Consider the following 24,559-nt stretch of genomic DNA (forward strand, 5'->3'; position numbering starts at 1 on the left):
ACAAGGTTAATTTTCACGTGTGTGTGTTTTTTAATTTAACATCTTTTTTTTTGGAAAACAATGTAATTGTTTTCTATTTTTTCATAACTGCACAATGCTCTCATTTAAGAATTTCAGCAGTTAGTTGAAGGGTCATGAGAAGGCATTGCATGGTTGCTGGAGACTGCCTCCCAATAGGCGCCACGACTCATGTCGTAATGACTTGCTTATAAATTCCTCTGCAGTACCATTAGTCCTGTTTGCAAGATTATGGATTTCTACTGTAAACAAATATTTCCCCATCTTGATTTAATTCTCAGCCATAACATGTTGACTCTGGTTGAATAATTGTGATTTCTAGGGCCATGTTCCTAACAATCCCACATTGTATGAAGCAGCAAAGCCACAACGTGGTGGAATCTATAGCAAAACAAAATGTCATTGCAATAAAATAAAAATAATGCTCTTCTTACATATGAACGTTTGAAATGCTGCCTCCTAGGAAGATATAATGCACTAATTAGATTGGCCACATTAAAATACATACTTCTAAGAATGATTTTTCCCTTAAAAAAAGTATCTTTTGCAGGAAAAAAATAACTGGACTCATGCTAATTGTAATCCAAATATTTTAGAGCTATTTGTTGTAGTAATTAGATGTAAGCAGTTGGCAATCCATGCCAATATCAAATTAACTTTGATTTCAAAAATACCAAACGTATTCTTTAAACAAATTATGAGTTTATCAAACTATTAAATTTGTCTTCCAGCACTGCTCGAAAGTAAATCCATCCGTCTGCTCAAAAGTAAACTGTTCATGATGCTAACAAAATCAATAACACGCAAAACTCTCTCTTTGGTCATCATGCTTTAATTACTTTTTCCAGTTTAATGTCTGAAAACTGAATCATTAAGGCTGGAACATAAACAACAGTCTTGCTTGTCAAAATGGGCTCACTGCCAGATAAACAGGAAGTCACACTTTTTGCACCCTACTTATACAGTAGATATTATTTCACATTTTCCACCATTGCACCACTAACTGCCAGTTTTCCTGAAACTCAACATATAACTGTAGGCTATAAAGTTTGCCTCTGTCTCTTCAATATTGACCTATTGATCTTTTTTCTCATGCCCTTGATCTGTTAAAACTCATCATTGGTATATTTTAGCTGTATTAATAATGGTCAGAAAAGGCAAAACATTTTGGTATGATGTTTGCCTAAATCCTTAGTAAACTGTAGATTTCACCAGAAAAAACAGAACAGTCTAAGTCCTCATTTCACTACCAGAGTATGACTGCAACTGGGCCATTCATAAAATAAGCTACAAGCAATCACCCTTCTGAGGATGAAAGACTAACTATGAACAGGGAATGAATTGAATTTACCAGTCGTACTTCTTTAAAAGGTGGGTTCTCACAAAATATAATGTATTTTTGGAAAAATTACATGGATAAACACTTCTGTGATATGTGTGTAATTTCAAGACATGAATTAATACTCATGAACATTCTCGGCTATAGTTGTAGACATGTTCGAAAACGTTTGATTTTGAGTGATGTTTCTTGTGTTGCCCCATTGACCACTATTATAAGCTACTGATAGATTTGTTTTAAATATAGATCTCTTCCAATGAAGGTCAACTGTAAAAAAAAAAAAGCTTTGATTTCAAAAATAGCAAACATTTCCTTTAAATGAGAGGAGGAGTTTGTCAAACTGCCAAAAGAGTCTTCCAGACCTCCTGGAAAGTAAATCCATCCATCGATGCGTCTTCTTCAACCACTTTTCCAGGGCAGAGCCATTGAGCAGCTGAAGTTTATCCCATCAATCATCGAGTGCAAGGCTAGAACAACACCTGTCTATAGCAGAGTGAATATGGCCAATTTACCAATGCCAGTCCACGTAATCTGCATGTGTTTGGACTATCAGTGGAAACCAGTGCTCCTGGAAGAATCTATTATATTTTGATTACTTACAAACTATTTGAATTTCTAATTCCTATCTTACAGTAAGTCCAGTTTCACAAAATGCTTGGAATTATTACTTTAATCATTATTTGAAAAAATACAGCACACATTAGGTGCAATGTTTTCACCCAAAGCTAATAATTTGGATTTCTGAAGCTTTCCTTTGATAATTCTTCTAGCATTACCTCCTCAGAAACTAGTTGTGGAAATACTGCTTGCCATATATTGTGTAACACCCAAGATTACTTTCGCTATTCCAATGTAAAGCTTCTGAGATATAAAGTAAAGAAAGCAGTAGCTAATTAAAAAAAGAACAGCTGCTTATTCTTGTCTTCACACTCAGTTTCCAAATAAAAGTAGAAAATTTGAATGCTACAGAAATTGAGTTATTTTTGCCAAATGTATAAATCCTACTGGCTTTGTTGAGTTAGTTTAGGCAGCCTTTTGCTATGGCTGTATTGTGATTTGATACTAAAAACCTGAAATATGTCTGCACCAATTATAACAAAAGTTCATCTACTGAGTCTACTGAAAAACAGAATGAAAACCATGTTTCTAATTAATGTGCTGAAAGACCTCTAAAAAAATATAGTCTGCCTTTTTTTTGGAAATGGCAACCATTCCACATGTGTTAATACAATTTAATCGTTGCTATTAAGTATATACAGTATCAATTACCTTAGATTTATATTTTCTATTTTAGCACACACATTTATGCAAAAGTGGCCTGCAGATTATGCTTGTTTCAAATCCCACTCCAGGTATTGGCAGGCAAAAAGTCTATTTTTTTTTTTTAATATTTTTAAGCACATACAATTCTTGTTAATTTTTTGCCTTATTTCTAATAGAATGCTGGTAAAATTAAAGTTGAAAAATTATGGCTCTGTAATTTAACGAAACATTTACTGGAAAGGAAGGTTCAAAAACGAATAGCTATATTTTGCACAAGCTAAAACTAAATGAAGCAATCAACAACAAAAAAAGAGGAGAATAAGCAGACCTGTGCACCAAAGGCATTTCTTAATTTTGGTAGTAAAAAAATTCACACCCAACTAATTTGTGAAATTGCCAGCTGAGAATGGAGACAAGCTCATTAACTAGTATGGCCATGTGCAGGGTCAAGGAGCAACGACTAGTGGCCAAATCTCTAAAGACTGGCAAGGCTACACTCCATTTCACTCATATTGCACTCTTTGTGCTTGACCAACCAATAATACAAGGGTTTAGTTAAAGGCATGAATTAATCTCATTAAAAGATTAGATGTATTGAAAACCTGCAGCTGTTGGGATTTAAAAAAAGTGTTTTAATTCTCTGAAATATGCAGAGCATAGTTAAAGGGAAATTACATTTTTAATGTATGTATTTTCTGTAGGTTTAAGGCCATAGTAAAACACTTTTTTCTGTGTTAAATGGAAAGAGCAACATGTAGCAATAAGAATATTAAAGTGTATAAAAATGTACAAAAAAGTATTTAAAATCTGAAACATCTGCGCTGTTCAGTAAAACTTTGTAAAATATATCATTGTTGCATTGCATTGTTTGCACATATGGCCAAGCAAAATGGCCATATTCTATTAATATTGGAGGGGATGCACACTCACCCATATACATGTTCACTCAAACGGATACTTTAGAGTTACCAGTTAGCTGAACAATCATGTTTTTAAAATGTTAGGGAAAAACCTCTAACCATAATGGCGCCATGTCACTCACTTTGGACATATCATTCAAAATCAAAAAGGCCATTCTGCATGTGCATCAAATTATTGAGTATTAGCAACATTTTTTTAAATAAAAATACAATTTTGAATTTTTATTTACAGTCACAATCTCAGTTTCAGGTAAGCAACCTTAGTTGCAAGCTGTTACTGAAATCATTTACATCATTCTTGTTAAATAAACTTTCTTAAATTCCTTTAACCTATAATCATTCCAAATTTACCTTAATTCAAAACAGAAGAAAAAAAAAAAAGATAATATAATAATTAACTACCTAATTTAAGAGTGGGATTGAATAGAACAGTAGTGTCCCTGTTTCATGCTTGGAGAAGTACCATTCCAGAGACATGCATTTACAAGGACAATTGGAAAGCGCATATAATAAACATATCAGCTCTTGTCATGGATTTACAAGATCAGTGTCTATGCTGTACAACTCCGTGTTAAACTAAATGTAAATAATAAGACAGACAGAGAGGGTGGGAGCATTCACTGATAGTGTGTTCCACACAACGAACCACCTGGATTGGGACACTATAATACGACAGCTTTTATTTAAATAGTGATCATACTGAGAAAACCAAGAGCACAACTATATGAAGAAAAAAAAAAGCAGATAATCTATTCTTAGTGTTCATAATTCTTAAAGAGAAGCCAGGCGTTTGAGTTCCACCTCATTATTCATTTTGTTGCATTTCAGAAATGTAACAGAGGTTGATTTTAAGGAAATCCTGGCAAATTGCTTTACATATTTGTCTGGAAAAAGCTTCAATTCATGCCTTACTTCCTTGCATCAAACAGCATATGAGACTAAGCACACTAACCAAAAAGTGAATTGTTGCTTGTATACATAATTTAACACTGGACATTTTGTTGTGAATAAACAGAAAAAGTGCATACATGAAAGAAGTGTTTCCATATATACTTTTTGGAGCTGTTTTCAAATTGTAAGAGTTCATTTAACACTGGGACGTCTGCTGTGTTGATTGCTCGTTCTTGAAAACCAAATAACATTTACTGTATACCTACACAGAAACTACAGTAAAATTGATTATGTTAATAAAACAAAGCTTGTATTATTCATACCGCAACTCCATTTTTAAGCCATCTGATGGTTGGTTTTGGTTTGCCTGTAGCTACACAGGACCAAGTCATGTCACTGTCAATATCTCGCTGTGTATCATTTATGTGCTCTGCCCAGCTAGGATAGGCTGGAAAAAAAAAAAACATTAATTAAAGATTAACATATTTATAAATAAAGTATACTTTTATTAACAAAATAAAAAATACACAAGACCTATATTAATGCACAGTAGTTAAGTCTGATTTAACATATATAATTACATTTAATATTTTCAATTTAGAGACCTTGTCATCTTATTGCAAAAGAAGCAATGCATCTTTAAACTGGTAGCAAAAAAAGTGGGAAATGAACAACAAACCATATGCATACAATTTCATTACTAACTTAAGGCTGCCCAGGATATTAAAAAACAAATATTTGCCAAATGGCATACTTTCAAAGAAACTCTTACAAATGCCACATGACAAACAGTTTATGGAAACATATTTTTCAAAATAAATGCAGACAGGACTTAAAATTAAGTTCACTAGCAGTTGGATAAGCACCCAGCACACAGTAATTTTCTCTTTTTAAGGACCAAGTTTCTGAGAATAATTTTCCTTAAGTTCCATGGTTTTCACTTATAGATCTGGTTGTAATTTTAAAATACATAGGTAGCAAGCCAATAAATAATTAGTAGCATCAACTCAAATCTAATAAACAGAATAATAAAGTTACCAGAATCTCTAAAAGTAATCTTATAAATAGAGCAGCACAATGTTAAATTGTTCTAATTCTAGCTTCTGAATTTGAATGATGTCTTTTAAATCTGAGTTTTGACCTTCATTTGACAGATGGATGTTCCTGTACCTTTGAATCTTAGTTTTTAAACCTGGAGCCCCTCAGGATAACCATGACACTGGTGACTGGGCACAACCACAAGTCCAGGTTGGAATCAACAGCAATTTCCTTTAAAAATCTTATGAAATGCTACTGATCAGTTGCCAAAGGCAAAGATCCATTAAGTACTAAAACAGTCACATAAAAACAGTTTTGATGAGAACAAAACACTCTCTCCAACATAAAATGTCTCCTACTTTCTTAATGTTTCTCATCTATTGTTAATTTAACTTGCTCCATGTATTTGAAGTTTTCTGAGTGAAGAAGAATGTCTTAAATTTGTATGCTACTTACCCCTAGTCAATTTCAATTAATCCTCTGCATTTATGTTTGAAAACCTTATTATTGTTACCATGCTTATTGTCTTCATTATTGTAAAAACTTTAAGCATTCATTATCCAGTCCCATGAGGTTGGAATCTACCATCCCTGGATATTGTAATAATCCACTTCCTGGAATACACATCTAACACCAGGTCACACACTGGGCAAGTTTAGAATCAAAATCATCTGCTTTGAGTTGTGGGAGGAAAGACACTTGGAGTGCAAACTCCACAAAGACAGTAATGTTTTTAAATCAGCACTGAAAGGCATCAGCACTAATACCTCCATCTCTGTGCTGTTCCATTAGTACCACTACTATTTGACCATTTGCTTTGAATAAAAGGATTCAAGTTGCCCATCCTCTCTTCACAGCCCATATTTATAATCCCAGAACAGGTTTTGTAGCTTGTAACACTTTGTTTAGTACCATTATATGTAACTTATAAAGTAAAGAAAGCATTGTAGTAAATGACAGGTATAAAATATTGTATATTGCAAGCAGGTGCTTCTTAATAGGTGGCTATGAAAATAATTAAGCAATTAATCACACATTCAGTCACCACTAATATCATGTATACAAACCTAGCTGATCATAGTTGTGGCTGCCATGTTTGCAGAAACAGATCTTCTTGAGTTTAAAAGAGCAATGATTGTTGGGCTATATCTTGCAAGGCCTACAGTTGTTTTTGGAGGAATACTGGTTATTGTCTGTTGTGGTATTCTATTATTTTAAGTTCTCTGAAGGAAATGTGGAAGTAAGAGTATCATTCTATTATGTACACATGAAAATTAACTTGAAAATTATCATCAGCAAACTCCTTGAACATGATATCTGCGCATTGAAAAAATATTATTCATTGCCTTATTACAAATATAAGCAAAAAAAGACGCAGCTCCATATTGTTCCCTGTAATGTCAAACTAAGGAGCAGAAAGCTGATGGTCTACTACATAGTGGAAAAGGATCTCATAATCAGATGATTTATTTTCACCTTGTTTGCTCTCAACGAGTAAAGAATGGCAAAATACTTGTTTTTTATAAGGTATGGTTCTGGTCAATTTTTACAGTTGCATGGGGGCTTGGTTTCCTTGCATACATGGTTTTGGTCCATTAAGGTCTGTTACCCTTAGAAGGTAATATTAATAGTAAAAAACTCTAATCAAATCTGAAGCATTTCAGTCCTGATACAGTACATGCAGATTCAACCATGATTAAACGGCCCCATTCACAAGGTATGAGTGGTCATTAAATGTTTTAAAAAGATTAGCATGAGTGAAAACCATACACCTTTGACATCCAAGGCTACAGATCTCCCCACTGCCATCATGACATCAAATAATTATAGCAATTTAGTTAGAGTTTTTCACCATTTGGTAGCTGCAGTACCTTTATGTAATTAATTAAATATGCAGTAGACTAAAACTGCAAACAGTACTCCAGAAATGGTTTTATAAGTGCATTAGACATCTCTCAGTTTGTACTCCATATAGTGTGCAATATAATCAAACATCTATCAGTGTTTGGAAGTCTTTTGAAACATATTTTCTACCCTTACTCCAGTCTACACTCATATACTGTAGCTCTACATTTCTATTTCTTTAAATAAATGTTTGTGCTTTTTTTATGGAAGACATTACATTTAATTACAATAAACTTCACACATATGAATTTTGTCTACAATAGATACTATTGACCTCAGACTACCACCAAACTTAGAATCTGTAAAAGAACACATACTTCGTTTCATTTGTATGTAAAACATTAAAAAGCAGCAGTAACCTCAGCATTATATTTTATATACATGGTTATTTTTCTGGTACATTTCAGTTAACAAGCTGATGAGCAGGAAATTATTAAATAGATAAGAAAGTAAGTGGAATAACTTTACAGTTAAAATAGTATAATGGCTTTCAAAATGTAATATTAGTCTGCTTGCAAACATAAAAAAGTAATTTAATGTTAACATATCAGGAGGTTAAGGTGTGCAAAACTAACTGGGGATACAAGCAGAAGATCCTTGTTCAGAAGGTGGACTTGATATGGTGAACAAGGGAGGTGTCTCATGAACAACAAGGTCCTGAGGCTAGAAATTTTAGATTAATGGTGATGGTGAGAGAAAACAGTATTTTTTGCATCTGAAGCACTCATGTCATTAAAAGTGAAGTAGGGGCTTATTTGCATTTAATTAAGTTTAGCGGGATGACTCGGATTTACTTTGCACAGTTCTGTTACAAACTGAGTTACTCTATGTAATCTTTCATTCTTATATTTTATACACATTCTGTACATAAGCAGTTGCATGAAACAATATTTTCAGGAAATTAAAACTAAACTGATTTACCTTCAACATATATTCTTGCTTGGTGTACATCTTTTCCTTTCATGTTCAAAGCTTCACATTCATACAAGCCTTCATCTTCAAGCTGCACATTATAAATGTTAAAAACTGCACCAGACATAGTTATCTCATAATTGCTTGGAAGAGGTGCATCTACTTTTCGCCATCGTATTTCTGGAACAGGACTGAAGAAAAGATGCCAATTTAATTATTTAATCAAGACATTTGTCAAGGTGATCTTAAACGAACTAAACAAAACTACTGTAAATTTAGTCCTTTCCTGTGACACACGTTGGGTTTAGTAGTAAGGATGTAATTGGTTTTGAAGGTCATGCCTGTAGACCTGCTACATTTTTTTTATTCATTAACTTCAGAAAATATGACAGATTATATACAGTATTTCAATGCATAAAAAATGTTGATCACTTAAAGAACTCAATATTGCAGGTACTTAATTAACTAAATTGAAAAACACATTTTGCAGAAACGTGAAAAAAACAGATTATGTAATGTCTAATTCTAGGCTTTATACAATATCAATATTTTCATGGCATTTAAAACTTTAACTTTTCTCAAAGACATACAATTAGTAAAATGTGTTTGCAATTAAAAGAAAATGAAAGTATCTCTTTATTTTTAAATAAAATGTCAGCAATATTCAACATGTAATTTACTATATGTTTACAATACATAAAAATCCTGTAATTTATGACCAAGTACTATTTATTTAAAATGTGAAATAGTTAGAAAGAGATACTAAAATAAGAATAATGTGAAGCTGAGTAAAAAAGAAGTTTAGTTTACTGATAGTTAATGATTGTGTAGTAAATACAGAAAATACAAAAAAATATAAAAACTAACAGTAGTATGCTTAAATATGTACACAAACTGATAAAAAGCTTACTTTCCAAGTGCAAAACATTCAAGGCTGGCATTTTGTCCAACAAATGCATACATCTCACGAAACTTGACTTTTATGTCTGCAGGATATTTTTTCACTGAACCTTTGAAACAAAAGGCATAAAAAGGTACTTTTTAGAGATCATAGAAGCATCCCATAAAGTGTGAAAATGGAATGATTTTTCTAAATATCTATTTTAACTACAAGAATACTGCAAAAACTCGTTAATAGAGTTAAATAAATGCTTCTGCAATAAAAAAATGTTGTTGTTCAACATGACCTGTTTATGGATGTGGTATGAGATTCTTCAGAAAGAATATCCTAACACAACCCTCAGTATTCATTTTGCTGCAGGAACTCAATGCCAAACAATGTCCCACTAATAGTACAAGTATCATCTTTTTATTTCCTCAAAATCTTTTTGAACTCTATAGACACCTTAAATGTAGAACATTTCATAACAATTTCTGTTCTGTTCAATTCTGCTTAAAGAAGTTCAGGGTTAGAGGTGGTTATAGGTTATCCTGGCAACAATCACAGTAAGGCTGGAAAGAGCTCTGGAAAAGGCAGACAGCCCATCAAAAGGCCAATTCTTGCAAATAGCCACACCCATATTCACAATACTCAGCCAGAGATAATGGAAGTAGGAAAATTCGAAAGTCTCAAAAAAATGACAGTAAAGATCGCATTAGCGCAAATAAATGGAAATTATTACTCGGTGAAATAGCGGAACAGTGAAAAGAGATCGATTATATTGTTCGGATTTAAACTTTAAGTCGGAGACTTGTAGATCATCTAATTCGTGTTGCCAGAAGGGGACAGTTCAGTCTCAAAATGAAAAGAATAGAAAATCTTCCTCTTCATAGGGGTGCGCTTCGGGAGCAGGACCCCTAACAGGAGCAGAGGATGCCGGGGAGAGAAGAGAGACAAGGCAGTGAGACAGAAGGACAGCTGCTGTACAGGCTTTTAAATATTTGAAGCGCCACATGAGATGCAGATCACGTGGCACGGCAACAGCAGCAAGCCAGCAGCTGATTGAGCAAAGAGAAGGTTAAAAAGAAAAAAAGTATTTGTTTTCCATTGCATAACCATTTAAGAAGGGGTTTTGGAGAAGCAACCGCATCTCCTTGGGATGCGTTAAGCCCCCCTCTTCACAACGTGAGCGGCAGAGACACATAGTGGCTGGCGCATAGCGCAGGCTTGGTGGTTGTGGTTTGGGGTTGGCGGGCGAAGTTTACCCTTTTGACTCATTTAAAAACCTGTCAGAATAATGCTAATACAAGATAGCATTTATAGTCATTTCATTTATTCAGAAACATACAGTATATGTTAATTAACTTAAGCAATATACCCTTGCTCCCAATTTTTTATTGTATGCGAGGTGTGACAATTTAATTCCCGAAATGAACATGTAGAAAAAATTTGTGCATATTTGTGCAATAATGCCATCTGTTATTTTCAAAGTAAGCACCTTCTGCAGCTACACATTTAGTTAGACGACATTGACACTGCTGGAAACATACCTGGAACTCTGTTGCTGGAATACCCTTGACTTGCGTTGTCCCACTATGATGGGTGTCAGAAAAAGTTGTCATTTATGGCAGTTTTCATTTTTGGGAAGAGCCAGAAATCACAAGGGGCTATGTCAGGGTAATAGGGTGGATGATCCAATTTGGTAATTGATTTTGTATCCAGGATATTGCAAACACTGAGCTCATCATGGCTTGGGGCATTATCTTTTTGGACCATCCATGTCTGAGGATGTTGTTCATAGCATCCTTACCATACATCACTTCAACAGCTTCAAAATTTCAGTATTAATTTATATCACAAGTGACAAAACAGGCCCAATCCAGGAATTGTCACACCTCATATATCCCATTCCTCCTTATGTCTACAGCAGCCTTTGCAAATTAAGTGAAAACACGATGAGTCCTAAAACCTATTTCTGTAGTGCAAAATATAGTTATATTTCATGATGTCTGAATATACAGTAGATAGAAATGACTTATCAAAGAATGACATCCAATGTGGCATGTAACTGGTAGAGTAAGTGACAATGTGAAATATGTTTTTTGCCTCCTTGTAGTACAGTAATCCCTTGCTATATCATGCTTCGACTTTCACTCCATCGCGGATTTTAAATGCAAGCATATCTAAATATATATAACAGATTTTTTGCTGGTTCACGGATTTCTGTGGACATTGGGTCTTTTAATTTATGGTGCATGCTTCCTCAGTTTGTTTGCCCAGTTAATTTCATACAAGGGACGCTATTGGTGGATGGCTGAGAAGCTACCCAATCAGAGCACATATTATATATTAAATAAAACTCCCCAATGATATACGATATGCTTTCTGCGCGGTGCTTCGCGTACTTAAAAGCTTTAACAGCACGTATTGATTTTTGATTGTTTGCTTTTCTCTCTCTCTCTCTGACATTGTCTGCTCCTGACGGAGGAGGTGTGAGCAGAGGGGCTGTTCACACACTGGCCTAGAGCATACAGGCGCTCCTCTAAAAAATGCTGAAAGACTACCTTCACATTGCTCCCTTCCTTGCCGCTGCTTTGTCGGGTGGTGCTTCGCATACTTAAAAGCACTGATTTTTGATTGTTGGCTTTCCTCCCTCTCTGTCTCTGTCTCTCTTTCTCTCTCTGACATTCTCTGCTCCTGACACGCACTCCTTTAAAGAGGAAGATATGTTTGCATTGTTTTAATTGTGAGACGGAACTGTCATCTCTATCTTGTCATGAAGCACAGTTTAAACTTTTGAAAAAGAGACAAATGTTTGTTTGCAGTTTTTTAAACTCCCTGTCTCTACAACCTCCCGTGTTTCTCTGAAAATCTGTGACCCAAGCGTGACAATATAAAATAACAATATAAATGTATGGTTTTTACTTTGCGGATTTTCTCCTTTCGCGGGGGGTTCTGGAACGCAACCCCCGCGATTAAGGAGGGATCACTGTATTAAAGAAAATGAAATAGAAAGAAATGACAGACTTGGATTGGCAGACAGGAGGTCATTATTGTTTTAAACCATTTGATAGCAGTTTTCATTATCGCACAAATGGGAGTAAGTACTTATCTGAAAAAAAAAGGTAATTGTGCCCTTGAAAGGTGACTGAATAATGTGTTCCAACATTAATGACAGAAGTCCAACATAAAATGCATTCCAATAAATCAGTATGTTATGCAGCACCTATACAATGCATATCAATTCAAGATGCATGTATAAAGAATGTAATAAAGAGAACAAGGTAACTACTCATAAGACAAATATTTGTTCCTTCTTTTTTAAAACCTTCTCAGTTTAAAACCAGTCATAAAATGCAACAAAGTTAAGGGAAATAAATACATTTATTATACATAGGAGAACAGCAAAAAAATAATAAAAGCCAGCAAATCCAGAATCATTAGGGTATCATATATGCAATTATAAATATTTAATTGCCAAAAAGATAACAGGTGTACTCCCAAGCCCAATTTAAGCATTAGCACTGAAACAGCCTTACATTGAGAGACATAGGCTGTTAAAGTGATTAGATAGTCATGGAAAGTGAAAAGTAATTTTCTTCAAGAGCACTTTTCATGTCCCCGGCTTAATATAAAGTGTTTTCTACTCAACGCTACATAGCAGGCATTTTATTTCAGTTTTCCTTATTGGGCATGAAATACAGAATTAACAGTTCAGGCAATTGGCAACCCCATGATTATAAGAAACCTAAATAACAGTGAAAATGAAAAGCTACAATTAGACTGTGCTTTATTGTGCTATGAGCTTCAACTTATATTGTTCTTTTTGGTGCTGGCATTTACAAGGTTACTGATGTCAAAACACTTACGTTCTGCCATGGGAGTTAGTGAAATGTATTTGCTGAAGACACTTTTTGAAATAGAGGGACTGGTTACAAAGCAAGAGTAATTTCCTTTGTCAGCCACTTCAACTTTAGATATGAAGAGATTGCCTGTTGTCTGTGACACAAACATTCGCTCATCCATTTTGATGAAGTTAGGAAATTCATCAAAAATCCAGCGATATATCAAATCATCTAAAAGAAAAATAATAGCTTTCATTTAGACATTAGATGAACAGGCAAATAAACTAAAATTCAATAATACAATTAATTTCCTCCCTTATAAATTCCTTATCATTAATTTTAACATTTTTAAACTGATTATGAAACTGTATAAATGCAAAAATAAAATATAAACCCTAAATAATTACTCATAAATCTTACAATACATTTTTAAAAATTCATATCTATTGCAAGCTTTATTAGTCTTTATTTTTTCAAATTATTTTTGCTTTTGCTTAAGATCATATAAAATGTCATTAAAATGTGATTAACTTTTTAGAGATCTGGAAGTTTTTTAGTGTTACTAGATTAGTTTCACTGTTTATTTAACAATATACACTAGTACTGAAAAATGTTCATTCAGCATAGTATAAAGTCAGCTCATAACTATAAAGCCATAAAAATGCATACTTTACTTCCAAAAATACACCCAACTATGTCAATTTTAAGCTGTCCCCTAGAATAGTTAACAAAAGTTTACGTATCCCTAGATTGCAATGTGGACGTTCTGTATGAGGACAACATTTTAAACAGCAATTAACATAATCTGCACACCTTGTGTAAAAGACAAAGATCGCAAGAACCTGGAGAAAACAGTGTTCTGGCTCATGGGCCTTTGAGACAGCAGTGCAAACCCATGCACCCCAAAACAAATTTGAGATGTTCAAAATATATTCTGTAAAAGGTCATACTAGGTATACTTATCAGTCTATTGCAAAATAATTTGAAATATGTTACTTTATTGTATTGTCAAATCAACAACAATTATTTGACTAACTATATACCCCTTCAACATCTGAACTTCCAAAAGTCTGGTTATCTATGAGTGCTGGAAAAGTGCATGATAGAATGGCATGGGGATATCATTTTACTGTACTGTGCAACTTTGGATTTGGACCTAGTATTTGTGCTTGGATTAAGCGGAGTACTTGTGGTCCAGAACCACTTTTTGGGTAAGCAATATAAATTGTTACTACAAAAGACCATAAAACCAGACAAGGTTGGATATCATCAATGCTTTTTGCAACTGCTGTTGAACCACTGGTTGTCTGCCATTGGCGAAAGTCATAAACAAAAGGAGTTATAAGGAAAGAAATGGAACAAAAAGTATCCCATTATGCTATTAAAATGATTTTCCTCTTTACCAAGGCAAACTCATTGCCAACTGCACTAAATCTACTGCACAAAGGAGAAGATGTGACCATGTTTTATTCTGTTGGTATGATGAATTCATACAATGCAATAACCTGTAGTCATGTTATGGTAATGTAGCACTGCTGCCAACAACAAAGAGTCACAAAAGGACAGTAGCCATTGCCAAAAACAATAAATAAATCAATAATATTAAAAATGAATGATAAGAAAATCAAACGAAAACACTAAAATATAAGAAAAAATAAATACTACAATAAATAAAATTAATAACAAATTGGACTGTTTTTTATATATTACTAGCTATCCCCTGCAGCTCTGTCCACGTAGTAGTGAAACAGGACAAACTTTAAAAATCAATAAAAAAAAATTTAATTCTGGTCAGACGGGAGGCACAGTCCAACGTCAAACATTGGCACTGTATCTGATTGGTTTTAGTTCTGATGGGAGAGCGTCCCCCGCGTTGGAAGAAAAGCATGTGGCCATTATATCTCTGGCAATCAGCAGCTACCCTCTAAAACACACATAGCTCTGATCTCTCTCTCAAAAATATCAATTATTACTCCTTAACAATCTGTAGATTATAATGTCTGTTTAAGAAACAGGCATCACTAGCTAAGCGGTGGCAAGGTACGCTCCAACACGTGGTGAGAGGTAGACCGACTAGAACTGAGGCTAAATCTGAGTGAGGAGGGCTCCACCCCCCCCTCCCATCGGCCAGCAGCCTGTCTCTCGGATATGCACAAACAAATCGGTACCACAAGCAAACTATGATACTATGATAGCGCAATGAGAGAAGTCACAAAATCAACTGGAATGTTCAAGCAAATTATAGAAAAATTCTCTCTCTCTCTCTCGTGAAAAGCAGACAGACAGTATTTTATATACAGTATAGATAGATAGATAGATAGATAGATAGATAGATAGATAGATAGATAGATAGATAGATAGATAGATAGATAGACAATTATGTTCTGAATGCTTGGTTGTAACAATTTCAATCTAATTACTGTTGTATATTTTAAAACTAAAAAAATAAATCTATTAGTCTATTAAAATTCAAAGTTAAGCACACTAGATACAGGAACATTTAGGAAGCCCTCATTCTAGTAATATTATCTTAAAGTCAATGAATCCATTTGTCTCTTTGTCTCGCTAACCTGGGTAATGGTCTGGAGGATCACATATGAGTGCTGCTCCCTGGCCTTCTTTATAGTTCACTATTTGCCGTTCTTCTGTTGAAAATGTGTCCAAATCTAGGAAAAGGGGGGAAAAAAGATATATTTTAGTTAATTTGCAACTCTAGGTTTTTATATAGTAAAAAGCAGATACAGTAGTAACATCCATCCATTCTGTTTGGCAGGCAAAAAAATAAAAGTTCAAATGTGTGCCAGCTCTTGAACATTTAATTACAACTCTGTTCCCTAAATCTCCTCCCAGTTCGATGCAACTTTTTGAAAATGGACATCATAATATGAATTCATATTCACTAGATGGGGATAAGAAAACATTGCTTTTTCTAAAGTCTTTTTCTTTATTTTAATATATATATGAATAGCACACACTAAACTGACCTCTTTTGTCCTATAGTTAAGGCTTTAGGAGCTCCAAACTGATCTATAAGGACTGCTTGTAGTCCAACATAATAATGGCTGATCTTGCGCTTTTGTGTGATTTGGGGCAGTGTGCACTACAAGAGGGTGCAATCTTAGGGCTCACACAAAACGATTGTGTGTGTGTATATATATATATATAAAATCACTTATATTTGACTTTTTTTTCCATATACCTCTATGATGTAGATAATGGATACACTTTAATTTTATGATTTATACTATCCTTTGATTTGTATACACATTTATTTTTGTTCTCTCCCCAGTGTGTGTAGAATGAGCTTTGTCATCAGTCCTTTAGAGCAGGGGTCCCCGTTGGGTGGGGGGATCCCAAAAGAGTTCAGAAACCTCACAATATGAAGAAGAAGAAAAGGATGATTTGGCTTCTGATTGATAACTGTGCTGCCCACAACATGCTTCCACATTTACATAATGTTCGCGTTGAATTCCTCCACCCAATTGCATGGCAGTGCTTCAGCCATTGGATTTGGGCATCATTCGCACCCTGAAAGTGTATTATCGCAAGGAAATGCTGAGAAAAATTCTCGTCAGCATAACTTGTAAGCAGGAGGAGATTAAAATAACGCGAAAGAAGCTATTGAAGCTGCTTCTATTTCCAACATCCTATCTTTGTGAGGCAGCAACCAAAACAAGATTACGGAGTAGACTGAACATAAGCAACACACTCCGCGTGTCACTGTCTACCATTGTCCCCAGATAGGATCGTCTGGTTGCAGGAAAACAAGCTCAGGGCTCCCACTGATTATGCATTATGGTAAGCTGTATAATTTCAATTACTAATAACTTAATAATAATAGAAATGTAATGTAAATTGTATATAAAACTGCCCTATGAACCCACCCATAATCACCCCACAAACTCCAACCTCCAAACCACCCAACAAGGGAGAAAATTTGGTTCTAGTAAAGCGGACCTTGGAGTCAAAAAGGTTGGGGACCACTGCTTTAGAGCTATCAAAGCATCTGGAGGGTTACTATATGTACACTGTATTAAGCATCCTTTGGAAAAGAGTACATTACCTGCCATGTCAGCTATGGTAGATAGTGGTTTAAATAAAATATAAACAGAGATACATTATTATGTTTAGCTATGTGGTAATTTACAGTGAGGTGAAATGGGACTCCTTAGCAGTATTATTAGAGACAATGGAATACATTTAGCACTATTTAGTTGTACAAATTATTTTGTTTTTACTTAAACAATATCTGTTTTCTGAAAGGTGGTAACATGAAACTTTAGTTCTTGCTACATTTAAGAAAAAAGACAAGGGCCATTTACAGATATTTACAGGCAAGTGTAAATAAAAGTTGGAAAACAACAATGATAATAATCTGTCTTAAGAAATTCACAAGTCTACTTCTTTTGGTGTAATTTTTTTTTGTACAGAACATCTTAGCATTAGTCCTCCTAATCCTACTGCTTCATTTAGACATTTGCAGAGTAACAGCAAAAGAACATATCTTAAAATATATTGCAAAAAAATGATATTTAACAATACCTATTAATTCTCTAATGTATACAGAACTGCCAATTTTAGGACAACGTGAGCCACGAAAAGTAATTTTATCATCTTTGTGGCATTTAACAGAATAAATGCTCAAGGCCATAAACATCATCTACATAACAGAGCACCTTGGACAAATCACTAAGCAACCATTTTTACAAAAGTAAAGTATTTGGCTGTTGAATGTCACAGAGAAAAACAGTCATGGTAGCCAAATTATACACAGAGACTTGAATGCTACAAAAATGTTTCTCTAATGTAAGACCAACAGAAGTAATTTAAAAAACAAAATCTAAACTAAATATATTATTAAGTTAATATTCAAATTGGAGAAAACACTGTTACATACATCCAAATTTTAGGGTTGCTTCCTTGCTGACCACAGTGCCAAATACATTTTTTGCGATGCACTGGTACTTTCCTTCATCCTTGCTTTTTTCAGGGATGTTAATTACCAAGTTTCCTCCTACTATACTATAATGATCATTTGATTTTGTCAAATCAATTTCCCATCCATTAAATGTCCACCTGTATAAAAAAAAGAATTGCATAGGAGTCAGTTAACATTTCAATGTTAAAGTGGTGAAAATATAGACAGTTTACTTTACAAAATATTAAGGATTTTTAATTAACAAATCAATGATCTATTGCCACTGATTCTTTAAATTTGTTTTCAAAGATATGTATATGTTATTTTTTCCTTTGCATTATAATAACCATGGTGTTGTCACTGCACTGAAATGAAAGGAAATTTTGAGTTTCAATTTTTTTTTATCATATTTGCAATATTGTATCTATTTTGCAAAAGACTTTTACAATATCCCTATCATGATGATTTACTGTACAAGTACTGTATGTTCATATAAATTATTTTTATGTACTTATCTTTATATACACCTGTAATGAAATTAAAATCCTTGCGCTTACCATTGAGTTCAGGTATAAGACAAGTTGCAGCAGGCGTCAAGATTCAAATTAATTCGTTGTATTATGAGGCCACATTATATAACATAAGATACTCATCAAAATGTTTTTAAGTGGTAAGACATAAGAAATTTAAGAGTTACCAAAGCAATAAAATAAAAAAGTATTAACAAACTACTCATATAAAATGGTAAGAACTATTAGGAAATTAGAAAAACATTACATATGGTAAAGGTCTATTTTAAAAGGACTGAACTGGATTTTTATAGTAGAGGTAACAAGCCTTACTTTTAGGAAAAGAGGGAACACCTACAGCAATGTGCTTTCTATTTTGACAATTTTTAATAATTATTATATCCTGCGGTGTTCTCAAAAAAGTGATTAAGTTAATAAATGGGACAATTGTGAAACACATACCTAATTCTGTTTAATTACGATCTCGGTCTTATTTCAGCTAAACCACCAGAATCATCATCTTTACGCACTCAGTATATTTCCTTTCCTGCACTTATATGGTGTAAAAATATTGTTATTAGTTGCCTACTTGGTCCTACCATGACCCCAAGTATTGCCCTCTTTTCTTTCATTGTTGCTCCTTCTATACAGAAGGGTGTTCAAAATCTTTTGAATTTTGCCTAATATCTCCAAAATGCATATGATTTGTGGTCTCATCAGTTTCTCCTTCTTATACTCTAACCACTATTGTCTGTTTAATGATTCATTTAATAATGAGCTTCATGTCTCCGTAGTCTAACCTGATGTTTTTCGTTATTTCTAACAGATTATTCCACTTTATCAAAAGCTTTCTTAATATTCAAAAAAATGTATAAATAAATGTGCAAAATGCTTGAAGTTTTTTTAGAGTTTACTTCCATTCACACACTTTAAACACTCCTGAAAAATTTAACTGTATGTCGTGTGTACAATACTTTAAACTCTTTGTATCTAGGCCATCTACATTACTGACTTTTACCATCTGGGCCTGATTCTATGTCGCTTACACTCCAACCTCCTTTGTAAACTAAAATTAAAAAGCGAAGACATTCAGGATAAGAAACTGGTAGTTATCTTTTGAAGGGAAACTCTTCATTGGTACAGAAAGTGGGTACACCTACACCTAAGTTGGAGGGTAAAGCATCATTTTAAAGCATGATTTAATCATTAAAAGTTAAAGTTTATATAATTTGTTAGTTTATACAGATTGTTTTCAATATTTCAGACTTCACCAAAAACATGCAGTGCTTTGTATATGTTCTGATTACAATCAAAGATTTTTTGCTTGATTTTATAACAATAATATCCAAGCAGCATTAGAAAGCAGCATTAGTCTGTCAATGAATATTTCATTCTGATCAGGCATTTAAAATGTATTTTCAAAGGATGTATGTATTACTTGTATACAGCAGGAGGGCTTCCACGTGCTCTACAATTCATAGAAATCTTTGCATCTGTAGATTCTATTGGATAAATAGTATCAGCTGGCTGTTCTTCAAATACTGGTCCATAACCCTTTCCAGGAATATAACCCTTGACATCCTCTGTAAAAAGACAAGAAATACATATTTCATTATTAAATGCCAAAGAATCTTCCCTAACATCGATGGCCAATGTATTTTTGTCTAAAACAAGAATAATTTATCATTATCACTGGTTAACGGCTATTTTATGGTTTTACATAGGTTTGCTGGTTGCCTCTTGCCATCCAACCATCTACTAGTTACTTCCTGCATTTACACTGAGGCAATTTGCTTCCAAACTAGTTTTCTATTTCAAGATGTTCTCCCTCAATTCAACTTAAAATTTTGGTTTATAAATAGGTTTCTTTCAATGGCTCCATCACTGTCATGAAAATCAGAAGACTCAGAATAAATCCCTAGTCCACAGCCACCTTCATCTCAAAACTTTCACTATCTCCATCTGCTGTCTTGACCTCAATTCATACTACAGTACTTCATACACTCACATCAGCACAGACATTAATCATTCATCCATACCTACCTTTCTCAATGCCCACCTCACCACCTCTGGCAGGACTATGCCAAATGCCTTCTCCAGATGTACAAATGCATCATTGAATTGAATTGAATGTCTTTATTGTCATTATACACAAAGTTCTCTACCAGGAGCACTTAATGGACTGATTGAGTGCATTTATACCTCTTGGGAGGAAACTGTCTTTAAGCCTCACGAAATGCTCTGTAGCATTTGCTGGATGGGAGATCAAATAGACTATTGCACATGTAAGTGGAATCCATTTAGATGCTGGTGGCTTTCCGGAGGCAGTGTATGCTATAGATGTTCTCCAGAGCAGGAAGCTGCATCCTGACAATCCTCTGCACTCTCAACAGCTGAGATACCACACACAAATACAATGGTTTAAAATACTCTGTGTTGTGCAGTAGAAGTAGGCCAGAGGCACCTGTCAAGGGAAAGCAGTGTTTTTCAACATTCTTAGGAAAAACAGCCTTTATTGTGCCTTCTTGAACAGTGTCATGGCGTTAATTGTCAAAGAAAGGTCCTTGGTGATACAGTATATATCCAAAGGAAGGTAAATCTTGATACACACTCCTCCCGGTCTCCATTGATGAAAACTGGAGCATGATCTTTATCATGTGATCTTCTGAAATCAATGATGAGCTCCTTGATCTTCCCTATGTTGAGGGATAGGTTGTTCACTGAGCACCATCCCATCAGATTTTTCACCTCATGATTAATCAATACAATATTGGAAATTAGCCCAATCACTGTTGTGTTATCTGTAGATTTTATGAAAGTATTGGTGGCATGCAGGTAAGTGAAGAGGGAGAAGAGGATGGAGCTCAGTACACAGCCTTGTGGTGTGCTCATGTTCAGGATTATGGTGGAGGAGAAATGGGGTCACCTGATGGCACTCCAACAGGAAGCTGAGGATCCAATTACATCGTGGCATGCTGAGGCCCAACTGGTGCAGTTTATGGATAAGCTGGGAGGGGACAACAGTACAAGCAGAACTATAGTCTACAAATAAGATCCTCACATATGTGCCCTATCCCTTTAGATGAGTCAGGGCTGTGTGCAGAACTAGAAACACAGCAACCTCTGTAGATCTATAAGTTCTGTAAGTAAAATGATATGAGTCCAGGTAGATCTATAGGTTCTGTAAGTAAAATGATATGAGTCCAGGAAGGCGAGGATGTTGGCTTTAATGTAAGAGAGAACCAGTCTTTCAAATATTTTCATTATTAATGGTGTCAGAGCAATAGGATGATAGTCATTCATATTACATATGTGGGTTTTCTTTGGCACTGCCGCAGTAATGGTTGACTTAAGTGCCTCGTACAGCCTATTGAGGAAACAGTTCCCATTGTGTGCATTCAAAGCAGTCCTGGAGTTGAGATATGGCTTGCTTGGGTCATATTTTCACTATGTTTGTGACAGCTTTCAGATTTTTTTCCTGCATTTGCTGGACAAGAAAGATCCTATTTATTGTTCCTTTCCTGGAGTTTATGGAAAGTTTTACTTTCACCTGATTCCCAACTCTTTTCCCTACTCCCTGAACCACCTTCATTACCTGCTCCAAAAGCTTAATCACTTGATATGACCCACAATTCAAAGGATGAATGACCCTTTTTTGTATACTGGAGTAACTGTGTTTCTATTACACTCCTCTGGAAGCTTCCCTTCCATTCAATCATATTGCATAGATCTGTCAACTATTCTACTACAGGACCTCTCATTGCCTTCAACATTTCCATCACCTGCTGCATTATCATATTTATTCTGCTCATTTGGCTCCCTCGTCATATACTTCTTCCAGGAATCCTCGCTTACATTACTATTTTTCAAGATGTTCTCTTTGGGTTTTAAGCAATTCACCCACTTTTTAGATCCTATCTTTTTCTGTTTCCATGTGTTTCATGAACAAATTTCTCTTTCCTTTCTCATTCTGCAGCTCACTTGCAAACTCCTGCCTCTTTTCTAGCATTTCACTTTGCTTATAGATTGCTGTGTGAAGTTTTGCTTTTCTTTTCTGCCATTCCTTATAGCATTCTTCTCTTTTCCTCAGTTGCCATCTCTACCTTTAGCATTCCACCATCATGTTTCCTTATGTCTCAACAGTATAAATATAGGCATGTTATTTGAAGAATGCATCCTCTTCTTCTTTTGGAACTACCAGTAAATATACTAACCATTATTTTTGAAAATAAAAAAATACCTATTTTTTCACTTAAAGATCTAGTACTGCGAGAATTACTGCATAATCAAACCAATAAAAAAAATCTCTCATGAAGAAGCCACCTGCTATTGTCTACTTATTTTAATATTTTCAATTATTGCCAAGGAGGGGTCAGGCTTCTCAATCTGGCATGTAACTGATGGATTATAGTTAATGTTTTTTGTTTGTTTAATGACAATATGTTGGATTACTGGTAAATCCACATAACTCCATGAAACATGTTTTTCCAATGTGACTGGATGATTGTGCTATAGTGAAATGCCTAGCATCAAGACATCCACAATCACATTATTCATTTTGAATCTATGGGTCTATGAAAATTAAATTTCCAAAATAATGGCTATTTTTATTGTAGAAGGAAAATTTTTTATTAGCATGAGAGGATAGCAAATTAACATATAGAGCCATAAAAAGTAATTAAAAGCTTCTAAAATATTAAGATTAAGCATAAATTAGAATGTTAAGCAAATAAGATAGGTCTTGAAAATAGTTAACTAAAAAATCAGTTATATTGCATTATTTATTAGGCTTACAATAAAATTTCTAGAGTAAGAAAAGAACAGAAAAATCGACACACCGAAACCAGTTTTGGACAGGATAAGAGTTTGAGAACACCTGTGATTCAAGGCTAGGAAGCGATAACACAGAGAAGATGCCTCTGAAAGGCTCGTATCAAAAAGCAGCTGGGCTGATGAATCAGCAGAAAGGCAACAAAAGGCTTTTGCTGTAAGCAGGGTCACGCTGACATAATGCATGAAGAGAAAATCTTAGTAAATTCAGGCATTAGCAAAAATACTAGAAGAATATATTAGCAATTAACTTTAGTGTAGAAATTAAGACAAATCAAGCATGCCAAGCAATGATTAAATGAAAGCACATACTATACTTATTTTTTATTAAAAGCTTAAGCTTTAGGTCACTATTATAAAAAGTTTGAAAGGTTTAAGAGAGCAAATGATGAGAGGAAACCCATATATGGAATTGAGGCTTTGGCCAGTTAGAGAAAATGGGAACAGCATAGAAAAATAACAAATTCCATAAGGGGGCCAGTGATAGGAAAAGTAAGGAGATAATAAGGGTTCCCATGGAAACTCAAGGTTCAGCCGGACAGGAATAGAAGGGAGTCAGAGAAGATGGGCAAAAGAGCTCATTATAGCGAGGTCAGAAAAGATAGGAAATGACATAAGAAAAGCCCAAAGATGGTAAGAGGAAGCCATCCACTCAGTCTTAGACCAATCAAAATAAGCCGAACAGACACCAATAGGAATAATGGCCAGTAAAACCTGGTGCAGAATGAGCTAATCGAACTCGGCCAAAATGATAAGAAATTGTTATAAAAACTTCAATTGTTGTTATGTTCAGTGCTCAATCTCATTCGGCCGAAATGGGTTGAGTCCGTGTGGTTGATTTATTGCAATAAAGCCTTAATACTCTGTCTGTCTATCTCGAGTCCTAATAGCCTTTATTTTTAGGTAAAAAGCCTTCTGATGATGAATTTTTTGCCATAACATTATCAAGAAAATATTGACTTTAAACACTTTTATTTAATGTATAAGCAGCTTTGCAAACAGCAAACTAATAACATGAATGTCTGAATTTATCTCCAGTCATCCCTCTGTCAAATCAGTGCTTTGACTACAAAATATTATGCAGTGCAAATAAAAATCAATGTAAGGCAAAGGGAAAAAATGGAAAATTTTCCTAATGTTCAAACAAATAAAAACTGATATTACATTTATTTCATATATGCATAATAATTACATGTTTTTAACACTGTGGTAGATTTCTTTCTATCTATTTTCAAAAGCCATTTTTTCCACTACAGATTTGTGGAGACCAGTAACTGCTTTGAGCACATTG

At 34.4% G+C, this 24,559-nt stretch overlaps 1 protein-coding gene across 2 annotated transcripts in view; it reads right to left on the reverse strand.

Moving 5' to 3' along the window:
- Positions 1–24,559, reverse strand: part of LOC120533861 (contactin-1-like) — a 388,538-nt gene that overhangs the window by 177,190 nt on the left and 186,789 nt on the right. For both annotated transcript variants that reach the window (XM_039760909.1, XM_039760911.1), the window contains 7 exons: positions 19,877–20,021; positions 17,909–18,087; positions 15,582–15,677; positions 13,036–13,242; positions 9,197–9,296; positions 8,296–8,477; positions 4,755–4,879 (listed from right to left, as the gene is read on the reverse strand). In XM_039760909.1, coding sequence (XP_039616843.1) covers positions 4,755–4,879; positions 8,296–8,477; positions 9,197–9,296; positions 13,036–13,242; positions 15,582–15,677; positions 17,909–18,087; positions 19,877–20,021 — 1,034 coding nt within the window. The remainder of the gene's footprint in view (positions 1–4,754; positions 4,880–8,295; positions 8,478–9,196; positions 9,297–13,035; positions 13,243–15,581; positions 15,678–17,908; positions 18,088–19,876; positions 20,022–24,559) is intronic.

Source organism: Polypterus senegalus, chromosome 8 (genome assembly GCF_016835505.1).
Source record: "Polypterus senegalus isolate Bchr_013 chromosome 8, ASM1683550v1, whole genome shotgun sequence".
NCBI classification, from domain to species: Eukaryota; Metazoa; Chordata; class Cladistia; order Polypteriformes; family Polypteridae; genus Polypterus; species Polypterus senegalus.